Genomic DNA, 17146 nt, shown 5'->3' with positions numbered 1-17146 from the left:
ACATGCTTTTGAAGTGTCAAGGTTTTTTATAATAGCATGTACCTGAGCAGGGGTGATTTGTAGATCATCTAGCGTGGTGTCTGTCTGCAAAGGAAAGTCAGGCAGGAGGTGGTTGGCAGGGTCCAGTGTGGAGTTCGAGGCAAACCAGTTAGCAAGCATATTAGCCTTGTCGGTTGCTGAGCAAACAACCTCGTGATTGTTGGTTAGTGGGGGAATTGTTGATTGCCCATTATTTACTACACTGTTGTAGATTTTCCAGAAGTCACGATTTCCTAATTTTTGTGCTCCGATGCGTTTTTTAGTGGTTTCAGTAAATTCTCTCTTAGCTGTCGCTATTTCTTAACGTTACTTCTAGCTTCTATATACTTATGTCTGTTTGAACTGGACTCATGTCGGTTAAATCTGCAGTATGTATGCTGCCTTTGAGCAATGGCAGTTGCGCAAGTAGAAGGAGAGATTTTTTGTTTTTATTTTTTAAGGGGAATTCTGGAGGAAAATAAAATTCATGTGTCACTACGTTTGTTTTTTGTCAGTGTGTACATGTGACAGTGTTCAAATGACTAAGAGGCATTGGGTGATGCTGTCAACATATGCCCATATATGGAAAACAGATGTTAAGCTAATATGATCAAAGAATGGATGAAAGCGCTTAAGTTAAGAATAGTTGAGGTAGCAGGGTCAGTTGGCAACAGGAGGAACTGAAAAACGTGATAAAGTGATGTACTTGATAGAAAGAGCATTAAATAGAGACACTCTAAAGATACTAGACTTATAAGTTCAAATTGGTTGGTTTGAAGGAACTGAAGATCTCAAGGTTTCAATTTCCAGCCATGGCATCCAATTTATTTGTTTAGAATTTCTTATTCTCGATTACTGTAATATTTTATATTTTTTAAACGTAGTTAAGATCTGATATGTTGAAATAAAAGAAATTGCACAAAGTATTTTTTATGTTTTAAAAAAAATTGTGAAAAATTCTAAAAATGAAAATAAAATCTAAAAATTACCTGTTCAATGGGTGAAAATGGTAAAAGCATTCCAACTTCTATAGAACTTAAATTAACTGCTAAGAGAAATGGTCGATTATCACTCGTATTTGGTGGCATCAGAAAATCTGGTTCAAGACTTTCAGCCACCACAGAAACAAGCATCAAGGTTGACTCACGCTGTTTTTGACCTAAAAATGGAACAAAGAAGAATTTTTAAAAAAAACATCATATATAAAACAAATTGATTGATTGCACGAATAAGACAAGATAGTTGAAAACATCAGACATTTAAAATGATACACAATGAAATAAACAGACAGATATGTTTTATTGGTTGAATATTGACAGTCATCTTTCTTTTCAGATCAAATATCATGGGTAGAAATTGTCCAAAATTTCTGAGCTATACAAACTTACAACCCAATCAGAATTAATAGAGGTCAATTTGCAAAAAAATATTAAAGAAAACCAACAGAACATGTTGATTGTTCTTAATGTAGTCATGTAAATTGAACCTGCCACTTAATAACCAAAGTAGTCATTTGAAGAATTTACGACAAGCTAACTAGAGTGGAATGAGAGGGGAGGGGAGTTTGATATTTGGAAATTCAACATTGATATTAGAGATGATGATGTTAATTGAATGCAGACAAGCTTTTGTTGTTATAACATATATATGTTCACAGGCAACATGAATTGGAACAATATCCCGTATCTCTATAAAGCCACCATTAAACCATGTATGATATATTGTTGCCACATCTGGATTGGTGCACCAACCACTAGTCTCTCACTCTTAGACAAGATAAAAAAAAAAGTCTACAATTTAATAGGTCCCGCACTATCAACCAATCTCCAACCCCTGTCCAATCACAACAATGTTGCATCACTGTACCTATTTTACAAAAACTTTAATAGGATGTGCTCTGGCAAACCTGCAGAACTTGTAAATACCTGTGACTCACCCAACAAGCAGCAAAATCTCACCCTTTTACTGTAGAGGTTCCTATATGGCATAAGAGTTTTCTCCCTTGAACTTCTAGACTTTGGAATTCCCTCCATGTTTCCCGCTTCCCTGACTCTACTAACATGTTGATATTGAAATATAATGTAAACAAACATCCCATCCGTCTGTTCAACTTCCTATGTGGTGCCCAGTAGACACGGCCTGTTCATAAAGTAGCTCCTTATGTTCAAGTGGCAATATGCATTGATTGGGGTAAATAGGTGTAAAAATAAATATATACTTAGTATAGGTTAATTAATAACCTTTGTTAGTTAAATCCTTAATTTTCATACGGGAAGTTATATCAACGGTTGACAAAAGAAAACAAATTAACAATGTAACATTTCTTAACCTTGCACACAGAGACGCAAAAGAATACATTTGTTTATTCACATGATGACAAAACGAAGAAAGAAGCACACGTCACACACGTATCTTTATAAAGAAATGGCAGACAACTCAAAGTTATCCAATCCTTAAAGCACACATCACAAATCAAACAATGGGAGGCAACTCCTCACATGGTTCAAGGGACAAAACTCATACTCTTCACAGTATTAAAAGCTGACTACAGTTACAAATCTCACATTGACAACTGCAACACTTAGTAAGTTTTTAGCTAACAATTTTTTAAGTATAAAAATATTTATTCAATTAACAACAAATAGTTAATAAATCAAATTAACTTTTTTTGAAATTAATATGCAGCAAGTTTCATCAAATGTCCTACTGACTAGGTAGGCTCAAAACGTTTTTAAATAGCAGTGATGGATACACTCATAAAGCGAAGTCAATTCTGTATATTTGGATGTCAAATCTAATGATTTATCAAGTGTTTCTTTACTAAAAGAGGGGTAGAAGTTTACCACATCAAGTTATGTAAATTTGCATCGCTGCGTTTCTGGTATTTTTATAAATTAGAATTTTTTAAATTTACTTTTGCTCATAGGTATTAAAAAATAATTACAGTGATAATTATATATATATATATATATATATATATATATATATATTTCAGTGGAAATATGATTTTTTTCAATCGTATTTCACCTTTTATTTATACTAATCCTTAATTTATGAAGCTCAATGTAATTACAGAGCATATAACAAATAAATGACAAAAGTCTATATTCCAAATTTCATGATGTTAACCATCTTACAATTTATTTAATTACCTTGACATTCACAATTATTGACAGCAACTGTTTTGTAGTGCAAAATAATTCATTTAATTATATCAATCAATGAATCTATACTGCCCTTAACTCCTCAGAAGAAATAGTAATTACCAATCCAATAAAATAAAAAAATGCATAAATCAAATGTATTTGAGTATGATTATAAAATCCGAAAATTGGAAGAGAAGTTGCAATTACTTTTTATTTTATCTTTTATCACACCAGTTTGAATTTTCAAGTAAAGTCACTAAAATTTAAATTTCCGTATTAATAAATTGTATTCATTTTGATATACACGACTAAACAAATATTCTAATCAATATTTTATTAATTTCTTATTTGTAATTAATCTACATATATTTACTTAGATAATATTAATAATTGTAATATATGTAGCATATGTTTATATATTTATTTAATTTTATACAAAACTAATCACAAAATATATGTATTTTATTTTCGGTTATACCAATTGTTGATGTAATCTAAATTTAATATTCATATATAATTCAGTTTTACTACTATTTTAATGAAATTTATTATTTCATAAATTATAATTCTATTATTGTCATTTAATTATTTTTCATTAATCTTAATTTTAATATAAAATTTTCCATTGTAATATTTTATCATAATTTGTTTATTCGAGTTTTTTTTGGGGGGAGAGGTTTCATGTTAAGGTTTTGGGATTTGTGGAACAGGTCGGCATACTTGGTTGAAGCAGGATAGAGAGGGAAAGTAAGAGAGAAAAAGACAGGAAATGTTTTTTTTTTTTTGTAGCACACGAAAAGGTAAAGCCGTAACAATTACCTACTAGTATGGCATCGAGAGGCCCCACCAGAAACTACTGCATGGTCCAAAATACATTCACCAAATGGCAATACAGCAGTCCCAGTACTTTGCGCCTGCTGATAGGACAGCCTCTTTAGTGGTTAATCCAAGGTTCAGGTCCCTGACTATCAAGCAGATAACGTTAGCCCAGACAAAACATTTACCTCCAGCACCCTTCCTAGTGATATGGCCACAAGGATAGACATAGAGACAGAAAAATTTCCGACATCTCAGACTACTGTTCACCAAGTACTACCGACCTGTAAAGCAGCTTTTTCTTCACCCTTTGTCAGAAAAATCACTCATTTGCATGAGGATTGAGGGACAAAAAAGGAGAAACGAGAGTTACTGGAGCTGCCGATAACACATCCACTGTATTATCTACTCTCCATTAAAAAAAAAAAAGAGGGGGGGTACAAGGGACTTATTAATATCTATTTTATAAGTCCGGTGCTCAATTATCAATTCAGGACGCTTTTGAAGATAATCTCCCCTCCCATATTAATGTTTTTGGTGTTATCTATCTCGAGTTTTAATCATTTGAGCTTCACCTTATAATTAAAATCCAATAATGAACTTTTATCAATGTGAAGTCGGCTTAATATTAATTTACATTTGAGTTTAGATAATTATTCAAGGTTTTAATTTGGGAGGTTCTCGTTTTCATAGGTGACTTTTTTTTTTCTTTCTGTTTTACATGTAACAAGACAATATTGGTTAATAGCACATTTGGCAAAGATTTCAGAACAAAAAAAAAAAACTTTTTGGCATTTAGGGACATCAATAGTGAAGCGGTGAGATTTTGTTGCTAAGCAGGTTTGTTGGGAATATGTATGTCAAGGGGGCACTAAAGTAACAAATTCATCAGAGCACATTTCATTAAAATACTTGTAAAATATGCACAGAGGTGCAACATTGGGGTGATGGGACAGGAGTTGGAGCTTAGTTGACAAAGTGGGCCCTATTAGATTGAAAACTTTTTTGGACCCTATCCAAGAGGGAGAGGCTAGTGGTAGATGCACCAGCCCAGACGGTCTAGAACCTCAAGATTGTTAATGCAGCTCTGATGAGCATCACTACGTTTGATGATAAAGGCATGTGTTGGACAGCTTTTAAAAATGAAATTTCAAACTTAGCTATTTCTGGCTCGGTCTTTATCCTGCTATCTCTCAAATCCATCCTCGTCACATTCTCTCACGCTTTCTTCAGTCTTGCCAACTGACTGCTACTTCAGTTGTTCTAGATGAATTAACCCAAGCACACACTCATGCATTCTTTCAATATGATGAAACCAATGAAGTCTTCCTATACTACATACATCTCTTTATTCTGTCCAGATTTAATCTTCCTCTGAGGTCATCAGATCTAAATCTATCATTAAGACTTACATTACACATCCAACATATCAATCCCTCAAAAGTAAAAACACAACCTGCTTTCTCTTTTCTTCATTAATCTAATAGTAAACCTCTATTTGGCATTGTAATCAGCATACATAATCTAATAATAATAAATATATAAAGCTTAGTTTTTTTCCTTGCTTTAACATTGATATTAAAAGCCTATTTTTTTCTATTTAAAATTTATTAAAACGAACTCATTAATATACTCATCAGTCATGGATATGCAAGTGATTTCATAAAGTTACTAAACTAATTTGCATATTTCTTTGAAAAACGAGTGCTCATTAATTGATCATTTTTTATAGTTTCTTATTGGATGATCGGTTTCATTTGACTAATACGTAATTCTATTTATACATAGTTTCAACACTGTGCATAACTGTGTAGAATTTAGGATCAAAACATTCTTGCATACTATCATGTCTCTCTCTCTCTCTCTCTATATATATATATATATATATATATATATATATATATATATATATATATTACTAGCAAAGTTACCCATGCTTCACGCAGGGCTTTGCTGTATGCTCCATTTATGAAGAGCTGCGCCAAATATGACATTGATTAAAAATGGTGTACATCATCCCTAAGTCGGAGACCATCATCATCCCAGATTTGGTCATAATCCGTCCAGTGGTGTAGGCTATAGGAGAGTTGTACACCCAGACACAAACACTACTTATATATATATATAAGTAAAAGATGAATAATAAAAGTTACATAAAACTTTATTATAACATCAGAGCATCTTTTACTTTACCTTATTGTTCTAATGTTATCACAAATTATATGTAACTTTTATTCATTTTTTACTTAATATATTTAATTGCTCCTCTTAACAGTATTGAGCTTTTTCTATCTTGATAAGTTTTTGTTAAAGATATACACTTTGATAACTGAATTGCATTATATATATATATATATATATATATATATATATATATATATATATATATACATACACACACTAGCAAAAGTTCCTGTCGTTGACTGGGTTCAAAAGCAGCCTACAGAAAATGGACTCTGATTTATAAAAGTATGATAGGTTATGAAAAGGAAGGGTTGTAAAGAGATAGCTTCGAATTTGGGGGTATCAAAACCAAAGCAAAATATGATGAAAGTAAAAATAAAATAGATAAAACCCATAATTTATTATACCACACCTGTTCACACTGAAACACTTATCACAATATTCTGTGGATCTATATTAAAAAAACCTTGTTAAACTTTGTGACATATTTCCATTCTATGAAGGTCAAGCGCGAACAAACACCCCATAATTTTATCATACCATATTTCTTCAAACTGAAACATAATTATCAAAGTATACTTACGCAGATAGATATGAAAAGTCTTTATTAAAGTTTGTGCCTATTTCCATTCTATGGAGGCCAGGCGCAAACACAGACCTCCACAATTTTATTATACCATCCCTATTTAAGGTAAAACAAACTTATCAAAGTATTATTACGTACATCTATATCAAAAACACTTGTAAACGTTTTTTTTTTGTTTTTTTTAATTTTTTTTTGTCCATACTTTGTGGACCAGGCGCGTACGCAGACCCCATAATTTTAATGAATCATCATTATGTCAGAACAAACATATCCATTCCTGTGTCTCGATACATCTTCTATCATTATATGTGATCAGTTTTCTATAATAGTCAACCATATAGGAGCCTATTTGTGACCAGACACACACACAGACGTTCAGCTTTATATATATATATATATATATATATATATATATATATATATATATATATATATATATATACACATACACACACATACATACACAGGGTGGGTCACAGAAAATTGATGTTTTTAGAATGCTCCTTGCTCTCCTTTAGTTAAAGTGGAAGCTAACTTCAGGAAGCCGCCATAATTTGGCAGACATAATTTTTCGCTTCTAAATATTCCATAATGGCATAGTTTAGTAAATGTTTTTATGCACATTATAAAATTTTCATCGAAATATTTGCAGAGTTTTGTTATTCTTAGAAACATCCTTTTCCCATGACTCACCGTGTATGTATGTATGTATATATATATACAAGTAACCTTGCCTGTGTGTGTGAAAGGTCTCTACCAAACTCCTCTCTGAATATTTGGTCTACTGACTTAAAAGTTTGTTTTCAGTCAACAAAAATAGCTGCTATAGGGTCAAAATTGAAAAAACACTTGACCTTGACCAGAGTAAATCGACTAACTTATATTTTTAGCTTGAAGTCACTTGATTTTTAATCTTTTTTTTAATCCATTCAGCAATAGCTCAGACAGTAATGACGAAGGCTGAAACAATAAATAATGACTAAGGCTGAATCCCTGAATGTTTTGGTTTCGATTCCAGCTGATATATATTGGGTACAATATAATAATCAGTAGAGAATTTACTCTATAACAATAAATACAAAATCTGCATGAATATCATATATCATAAATAAACATATTTTACGACTGGACAATGCCAGGTGAGCTGTTAGTCAAAGATGAAACTTGAACACTGATTTTTTGTCATTTTTCTTGTAATTTATGTAATTTGTAAAGAAGCCGACAACCATTTATGCATAACAGCATTGCCTATATCTAATGTCTCTTTTGAATAAACAGGCCTTTATTTTAGGTGACCTTTGACCCTTTCTTATAATAGTTAAAAGAAAGGGGGGGGGATAACAGTTAAGATAAAACTAAAATATTCATACTTACCTAACTGACAACAAATTAATTCTATTAATGTTTTTACCAAGTCTTGAGGCCATGAATGAGATTTCTTAGGAATAAGATCCTGAAATGAAAAACAATGTTTTTATTAAATAAAATTATTTCTAAATATTATTTTGAGCTAGCCCTATGGCAGATATGATGAGCTTGAAACCAGATCGAGTGGTAGAAATGGCCTCAACTTGTCTCATTCTCACCATAAAAGGTGCACAATTTGAAATTTAAAGAAACGCTTTAATCATAAGTTGCGATTTGAACACTGTGCTATTATGACAAATGTCAGCCTTGGCAGAGACAATTTGTAATGTTTTTATGTTAACATTTGAAGATGATTCTAGGGATGTAGTTATGCAAATCAAGCGGATTTGCACGTGTTTAAGTGAATAATTCATTATTTGAACTTGATATTCCGAAGAACAAGATAAGGAGAAAGGAGAGAAAATGCTGAGCGAAATGGAGCTCATATTCCTTTTGATTAATTACTCCCACTGTTACTCAAGAAAATTTTCTTCATTATTAACATGATCCCAATTAACGCAAACAAGATCTTTATTCTCTGCTTCTGGTTATCTTTTCCCATTGATTTTGATTGTGTGGGCATAACCATTCTTTTCTTCCACACATAATTTCAATATATATATATTCTACAACTTTGTTTCTACTTGGTTTTACACCATTATCTTTCACTTCCCTTCTTTTACTATTAGAATTGTTGGTAGTTGTACAGTTTAATGAAGACATTAAAAATGAAAAAAATCGAAAAAAAATGTTATAGTACGTATCCGTTTCGGAAAAGTTCTCCACAAAAAAACTTTTCACTTAATTTGATCAAGAAGTTTTTTTTTTATTATTTTACAGCAGAAAAACACGTTTTTAGGCCGGCACGCTGAAGGTAGCCACATTTGAATTTTTAGAACACGCCACGGGGAGGTAACTCAGTCTAAAGCGCCGACACCCCCTCCTCATCTTAAATCCTAGCTTTTCTTTTTAAAAATCGAAACTTAGCTACCTTTTGATCAGTATCATAACAAATTGTTGTTTTTTTTTTCGCTGTAAAAAAAAAAAAAAAAAAAAAAAAAAAAACTACTTCATCAAATTAAGTGAATTTTTTTTTTCGGAGAACTCCATTCCAAAACGGATACACACAATATGACTTTTTTCAATATTTTCATTTTTTAATGTCTTAATTAAACTGTAAAAGTACCGAATTGTTATTATATTGTCCTTCATCTTCCTCTTCCGACATGTCATTCAGTTCATTTGAAGAATTTGTAATTTCTTCATTCCTTGGACTTTGTAATTCCTTGTCTATCTTAAAATGACATGGTTGCATCCTGAAAAATGCTCCTTCATGTCTGATCAATGCACATTGACTTTCCTTACCCAAAACTTTAGCAGGATCATGCCATCTGTTATAAGTTTTGTCTTCTATAGTTGACACGGTCACCTGTCACAAATCATCCACATAAGTCCTTATATTATATTTGAAGGCTCTCAAAATTCTTTCACTTGATTCAGCTCCATGAAGCGTTTTTTTGCTGTGTGTACGGCATTTAAATTTATTCTAACCATATCACTGGTTGTTGCAGTTTCCAATGCATGTAATCATTCAAAATTGATGAGGTGTTAATATTTAACACAAACACAAGTTCATTCAAACTATATCCACAATGATTTTGAAGCGCATTTTGGCACTAACAGCCCAAGCCAAAGCTATTTCTGGCTCACATTTTTCATCTAACGTTTTTTTTCATTGCTTCAGCAGTTATTACATTGTGACGTCCCACAGTACCATTGCTGATTCAGCAGCTGTCATTCACGTTTCAATATTTAATTTTTCATTCATCTGTTTATATGCTTAGTTGAATTACATTTAAAACAAGTGAAGCATGCATGGTCCTCTGTGAGTGCACAGTGAACAAGGCATAAAAAAAATGACCAAGTTCAGCATCCACCCACCCCATTTAGCCCCAAAAGTTCCCAAGGGGATGTCAAATACTGGTGAAAATGAACAAACAGTGCAGTTTTAGGCTTTAAGAAATGTAAATTTGAGTTCTGCACCATGCAAAAAAAAAAAAAAAAAATGACTAAGTGCATCATTTGCCCCTCCCCATTGAGCCCCAAAAGTCCCCAAGGCCTTAATATATTTAAATTTGAGTTCAGCACCATGCAAAACTGCTAAATGACATACACAGAAAATTTTGGACAAATATGGTAAAATAGTCCCAAAAATGAAGTGCTTTTATTAGCCGTAAAAGAGTTGGTGGGGCACACCCAAGATTTATTGTGAAGTATAGACAAACAAAATTATATAGAAATTAGTTACAACTTTTCAGAAAGTTTTATAAAAATCCAAGGCATCAATTTTTATTTCAATAAGCATAAGTGTCAATTTTAGCTATTTTAACCCAAAATGGGGGGGGGGGGGGGTAACTACTGGAGTTTTCGCGGAAAATCCGTTCTGTTACTCTTTTACTCATATCATGTTTAATGTTTGTGCAAAATTTTTTAAAATTCCTAGGTGTAGTTATTGAGAAAATGTGGATGGACGAACAGACAAGGATGAATTTTCAGGTTCACCCTCCTTTTGTCAGGTGACCAATAATGCATTATTTTAAGTTGTCTCTTCGACACGGCTTTCTAACATGCAAATATTACCGTGAGAATGTCTGATCAAAGACCGATTAAGTTATGAAGTTGAATACTAAAATCAGGAGTAATTTTTTTTTTGGGGGGGGGGGGCAAGTTAAAAACCGAGAAGAAATATGCTAAACTGGAGAAAAGCAATTTTAGAATGGTGTGTGAAGAGAAAAAAAGTGAAAATGTGAAAAAATTAAAGAAAAAAGAAAAAAAAGAAAAAAAAGAAAAAAGAAAAAAAAGAAAAAGAAAAAAAAGAAAAAAAAAGAAAAAAGAAAAAAGAAAGAAAAAAGCAAGAAAGAAAAAAAAAAGAAAAAAAAAGAAAAAAGAAAGAAAAAAGAAAAAAAAGAAAGAAAAAAAAAAGAAAAAAAAAGAAAAAAGAAAAAAAAGAAAAAAAAGAAAAAAGAAAAAAAAAGAAAAAAAAAGAAAAAAAAAGAAAAAAAAAGAAAAAAAAAGAAAAAAAAAAGAAAAAAAAAGAAAAAAAAAGAAAAAAAAAGAAAAAAAAAGAAAACTTTGTATAATTTAATCAATTTCATTATCATGCAGGGAAAGATCTGTGGGGGATTCGAAATCGATATGCAAGACGAAACGAATAAGCATAAGTTATCCCCCTTTTTTTGTTTTGTTCGACTTTCACTTTTTCCTTCTTTTTTACTTCTTTTGTGGTTGGGAACAGTGTGATTGTTGTGGCCCTGAAAGGGTCACTAAGGAAAACACGAACACAGAAAAGAGTTAGAAAAAGTAAAATATATTGAAACAAAAAACAGCATATACAAAGAGCAACGATCATAGTAAGTACAGCCAAGACGACAAACTACAAAAGTACACTGACCACTTCTGGATTTTTACAACAGTGATGCGATTCAGATGAATGCTAAAATGTACATCGTTCTTTCCTACTCTTGTCTGTTTCAATACACTCTCTTCGTCACTTCCTAAAACTACCAACTTTTAACATGAAGAATTTTCAACTAATGAAAATATCAAAAAGTAACACCTATACATGAATATAGTAATCCAGTGTGAAATTCTACAAGCCTATAAAACAGTGGCTTGATGAACAGAAATTCGGACATGCTTCCCAAAACTGATGTGCCTGCCTCAACTCTACAAAAGCCCATCCAAGAAGACCTGGAATGAAGGACGGTGAAATCCCTTTATCAGGGCTTTATGTGATGAGTAAAACAGTCTCATTTGCGAGTGAGTTTTCAAAGTGGTGTCTAGAAATAATAAAACGCGTATCTTTTGCCGATTATGTTTTTCCACCGACAATTTTCCAAAGATCATTACTGAGTAAAAATGTCTTTTGCACCTTTGATTTTTTTAATAAAACAAGCAAAGTCAAATTATTTAAACAATAAAATAGAACAATATACTCATTTTTTTTTTTTTTACAACTGAAGAAATTTGAATGTTCATACCTTAAAGTCTTAACACAAAATTCAGTGCATATTTAGAATTACACTTATTTAAAAAAAAATAAATAAACATAGTTATGATTTACGTACACGTCATAGAATAAAAATGTCATATTCCGAAAATCATGCGCATTTGGCTATTAACTTTTCTATTTGGTTAGTAAATAAAAATCTTTATTTGTTAAAGATCAACTAAAGATACATTTGTCCATAGAGGCTGATGCTTGATCTCCAGTGAACACATTATCCAAAAGATAAACTTTCTAATAGACGCACAACAAAACTTTGAAACGAACTTTGTCTATTTTCTATTCATAAAGTTTAAAACTTCAACAAACTTTGATCTTTCAAAGTATATTTCACATTCCTGTAAAATTGTTAATATATAAATATATTTTACTCATTAATTCTTGTTTTCTCATCTCATTCCCAAAATCTTGTCGTTAAATTAGCACTTGTTAACTGTTGCTTCATTCATGGTTTTGTTCATCTTCATTCACCAACTTAACTACATACTGTTAGCACAGTTCTTGGCACTTTCTAAAGACTTCAGCAAAATACACTACATGTAGCCAGGAGTAGCACTGGTAACCCTGACGCTCGATAAACATATCACAGATCTTCTATAGCTGATTTTATAAAACACAAAAAAATATAAAAGCGAATTACTTTTACTTACTGTTGAAACACTTGTTAATATATTTGCTAGCTTATCACAATAGCTGAATTTTTCCAAATCCTGAAAAAAAATGGAAAACAAAATAGATTCATTAATTTATTTTTAATTGTGTCAACAGCAAATTGAAAGATTTACTTACTCTTTTCTTTATAAATAGGAAGGTTTTTATTTCTGAACAAAATTCGAAGGAAACATCAAATCATAGAGATATTAGCAGATGTTCCCAGCATTGCCCGGCATTAAACACCCAAGTAGCAATTTTCAATTTCAACCCCTTATAAGCTCTTTTCTGGATGAAAACAGATTAAAAAGTTTTCCATATCTAAATACCCTATATACCAAATTTCAAGTCTGCAGATCAAAAATTCATTGAGTATATAGGTTGAGAAGTGTCCTCACACACATTCTCACTTTTATAGATATAGATTTACCGGTTTTATATTTAAAACATTTTTTTTACAAATTTATATGTTAACTAAATTTTTTGTAAAAAGTCTTTCCTACACAATGCAATCATAACATTTTTTTTAAAAAGCAAATAGTTGTTCAATAGCTGAAGATGTTTCTCACATTTTAAAATACTGCAAAAATTAAACTTTTTTTTAATTTCATGAACTTAAAGATTCTAAAAGTTGATAGATAATTGAGTATCTGAATAAAAAATTGAGATATTAAAAAGAAAAATAAGATGCCTTTATTGATTGAGATTGTCGGACTGACTGCCTCATCTTGGTTGTTATTGTCACAACGTTTCGGCCGTTTTGCCCTCCGGCCTTCGTCAGGCGTTTTGTATCAGACTGGGGAACCGTTTGTTAGGAGTCTCGAACCCAACCCTTTATTATTATTATTACGCGGGTACTGTGTTCGGACTCCAGCTAGGCTTTGGGACATAGTTGCTGATTCTCTGTTTTTGAGTGTTATTTTTTCACTGCCTTCGTTCAGGATTGAACTCAGCATCTTTGGGTAACTGTAAACTTTGATACAACGTCTAGGACCACTCGGCCATATGTCACTAGGACCGAGTCGTCCTAGATGTTGTATCAAAGTTTACAGTTACCCAAAGGTGCTGAGTTCAATCCTGAATGAAGGCAGTGAAAAAGTAACACTCAAAAACAGAGAATCAGCAACTATGTCCCAAAGCCTAGCTAGAGTCCGAACACGGTACCCCCGTAATAATAATAAAGGGTTGGGTTCGAGACTCCAAACAAACGGTTCCCTTGTTCGATACAAAACACCTGACGAAGGCCGGAGGGCAAAACGGCCGAAACGTTGTGACAATAACAACCAAGTCAGTCCGACAATCTCAATCAATGAAAACACCTCATCTCAAAAATACAGACAATTACTAAGATGCCTTTATTTTTTTTTCATCTCTCTCTCTCTCTGACGGAATGATTATTACTGCCCAACCGTGGCACTTTTCACGAATCATTGCTATTGATTCCGATACTGCGCCATTCTGAGCAACTCAGCCATGCTAATATCCGCAATGTTCTTCATGTTGTCTGACATTCTTATTTTTGGTCTTTCATGTCCTCTTTTATCAGGAGTTATACCAAAGAGAAGATCTTTTGTTAAGTAGTCTGTTCTAGCCACATGTCCAAAAAATCGCAATTTCCTGTCATTAACGTTGTCCAGCAGTTATCAGCATGGTCCAATCTTCTCCAGAACCCATTCATTTGTACGTTTGTCCACTCAGCTTACATGAAAAAGTCTATGGTACGAGAGCGCCACAATTCAAAAGCAGCAATTTTCCTCGTCATCTTTTCTTCAAGACCCATATATTGCTATTGAGAATACTAAAGCTTGCAGGAGTCATTTTTTTTTTATAGTAGGTTATTATTAAGAACAACTTTTTAATGTTATTTTTTGAAAAATTCAATCATTTTTTTTTATAGTAGGTTATTATTAAGAACAACTTTTTAATGTTATTTTTTGAAAAAATTCAATCATTTTTTTTATAGTAGGTTATTATTAAGAACAACTTTTTAATGTTATTTTTTGAAAAATTCAATCATTTTTTTTATAGTAGGTTATTATTAAGAACAACTTTTTAATGTTATTTTTTGAAAAATTCAATCATTTTTTTATAGTAGGTTATTAAGAACAACTTTTTAATGTTATTTTTTGAAAAAATTCAATCATTTTTTTTATAGTAGGTTATTATTAAGAACAACTTTTTAATGTTATTTTTTGAAAAATTCAATCATTTTTTTTATAGTAGGTTATTATTAAGAACAACTTTTTAATGTTATTTTTTGAAAAATTCAATCATTTTTTTTATAGTAGGTTATTATTAAGAACAACTTTTTAATGTTATTTTTTGAAAAATTCAATCATTTTTTTTATAGTAGGTTATTATTAAGAACAACTTTTTAATGTTATTTTTTGAAAAATTCAATCATTTTTTTTATAGTAGGTTATTATTAAGAACAACTTTTTAATGTTATTTTTTGAAAAATTCAATCATTTTTTTTATAGTAGGTTATTATTAAGAACAACTTTTTAATGTTATTTTTTGAAAAATTCAATCATTTTTTTTATAGTAGGTTATTATCAAGAACAACTTTTTAATGTTATTTTTTGAAAAATTCAATTATTTTTTTTATAGTAGGTTATTATTAAGAACAACTTTTTAATGTTATTTTTTGAAAAATTCAATCATTTTTTTTATAGTAGGTTATTATTAAGAACAACTTTTTAATGTTATTTTTTGAAAAATTCAATCATTTTTTTTATAGTAGGTTATTATTAAGAACAACTTTTTAATGTTATTTTTTGAAAAATTCAATCATTTTTTTTATAGTAGGTTATTATTAAGAACAACTTTTTAATGTTATTTTTTGAAAAATTCAATCATTTTTTTTATAGTAGGTTATTATTAAGAACAACTTTTTAATGTTATTTTTTGAAAAATTCAATCATTTTTTTTAGTTTATTTTTCAAGTATACTAATGAATCTGCACTCGCAAAAGCATTTCTTTTCCATATACAGCCAAACAATAATAACATATGTTAACTAACCTTGTTTTCTGAAAATTTTTTACATAAGAAATCCAACAACTGGTGAAGACCATCTTCATTTTTCTTCCAAATTTTGGGTCCCGATATAGAACCAAGCATTTCTAAAACCAGCAAGGCTCTCTCATTGGCTGGAAGAAAATAGATGCATCAGCATTATACACCAATAGAAAATTGAATTTCAAGAACAGAAAAATCATTGATGTACAAATTTGTTGATGTATGTTAATCAGAGTAATTGAAATGTGGAAATTAAAATCCGCAATAAATTATTTTGCACATATTTTTATTTTTTTTTGTAAAATTTAAATTTGTGGCAAACATAAACATGAAAAAAATCAGCAATGAACACAAATTCTACTGCAATAAAATGGAAACAAAATTTGAAGTGAACGGAGAAAAATGAAAAAAAAAAACATGGAATAAAACAAACGTTTAAAGTGAATTTAAAATGTAAATAAAATGTCTGCAGAAAATGTGTCATAATTATGCACATTTCTTTTTGTGTGATTCAATCAGCTATGATGGTCGAAAATTGTCCCAGAGGGAGGGCTTTTTATCTATGTGACAACCCCAGGTTATTGCCGAATAATCCTGCTAGTTGGAAAAAGAAAGAAAAAATAGCTTGAATGTCGATATGAAATACATTTTCTTTGTAAGGGAAAGAAAAACAATTTGCAAACTTTAACTCTTCAGGTTATTTCTCTCAACTCATCTTTTTGCTGACAATTTTCTTGGCCTGTCTGAGACTTCTCATCTGGATTCAATTCCTTTTGTCATTCTTAAATGTGGTGTAAACGTTTTTGTATTCGCTCAAAATTAATTTCTGTTTAGCAACATCATGATTCACTTCTTGTTGGAAAAGGTCCTCTGTTGTTGCCATCTTTAAAAATGCTGGTGATCAGTCTGACCCAACTAATTTCTATCCTGTTAGTCTCCTTTCTGTTAGTAGCACAGTTTTTGAAAGGTTGGTCAGTGGCAAACTTGATTTTCTGGAAAATCTGGGCTTCTGTATTGATGTTTAATATGGCTTTCATGGGTTTTGTTCAACTGTTGATCTTTTAACTGTTGTAACTGAGCAGATCTGTTGGTTTATGGATAATTCAGGAGAAGGTAGGGCCATTGCATTTGGTATTTCGAAAGCATTTGACAGAGTGTGACATTTTGGTCTTCAACGTCAGTGTTATGGTATTTGGTGATGAGGTTCTTAATATCATTTGGTCTTTTCTTACTGATCAAAAATTGTGAATAA

At 31.1% G+C, this 17146-nt stretch overlaps 1 protein-coding gene across 1 annotated transcript in view; it reads right to left on the bottom strand.

Moving 5' to 3' along the window:
• Nucleotides 1–17146, bottom strand: part of LOC145266779 (neurochondrin-like) — a 106448-nt gene that overhangs the window by 42608 nt on the left and 46694 nt on the right. Inside the window, exons 6-9 of the mRNA XM_080122650.1 lie at nt 15898–16025; nt 12874–12933; nt 8125–8203; nt 1008–1177 (exon numbers count right to left, since the gene is read on the bottom strand). Of these exons, the coding sequence (XP_079978776.1) occupies nt 1008–1177; nt 8125–8203; nt 12874–12933; nt 15898–16025 (437 nt within the window). The remainder of the gene's footprint in view (nt 1–1007; nt 1178–8124; nt 8204–12873; nt 12934–15897; nt 16026–17146) is intronic.

This window comes from Euprymna scolopes, chromosome 4, assembly GCF_053919585.1.
Source record: "Euprymna scolopes isolate OS-2025 chromosome 4, ASM5391958v1, whole genome shotgun sequence".
NCBI classification, from domain to species: Eukaryota; Metazoa; Mollusca; class Cephalopoda; order Sepiida; family Sepiolidae; genus Euprymna; species Euprymna scolopes.
This window is presented reverse-complemented; position numbering and strand designations above follow the sequence as displayed.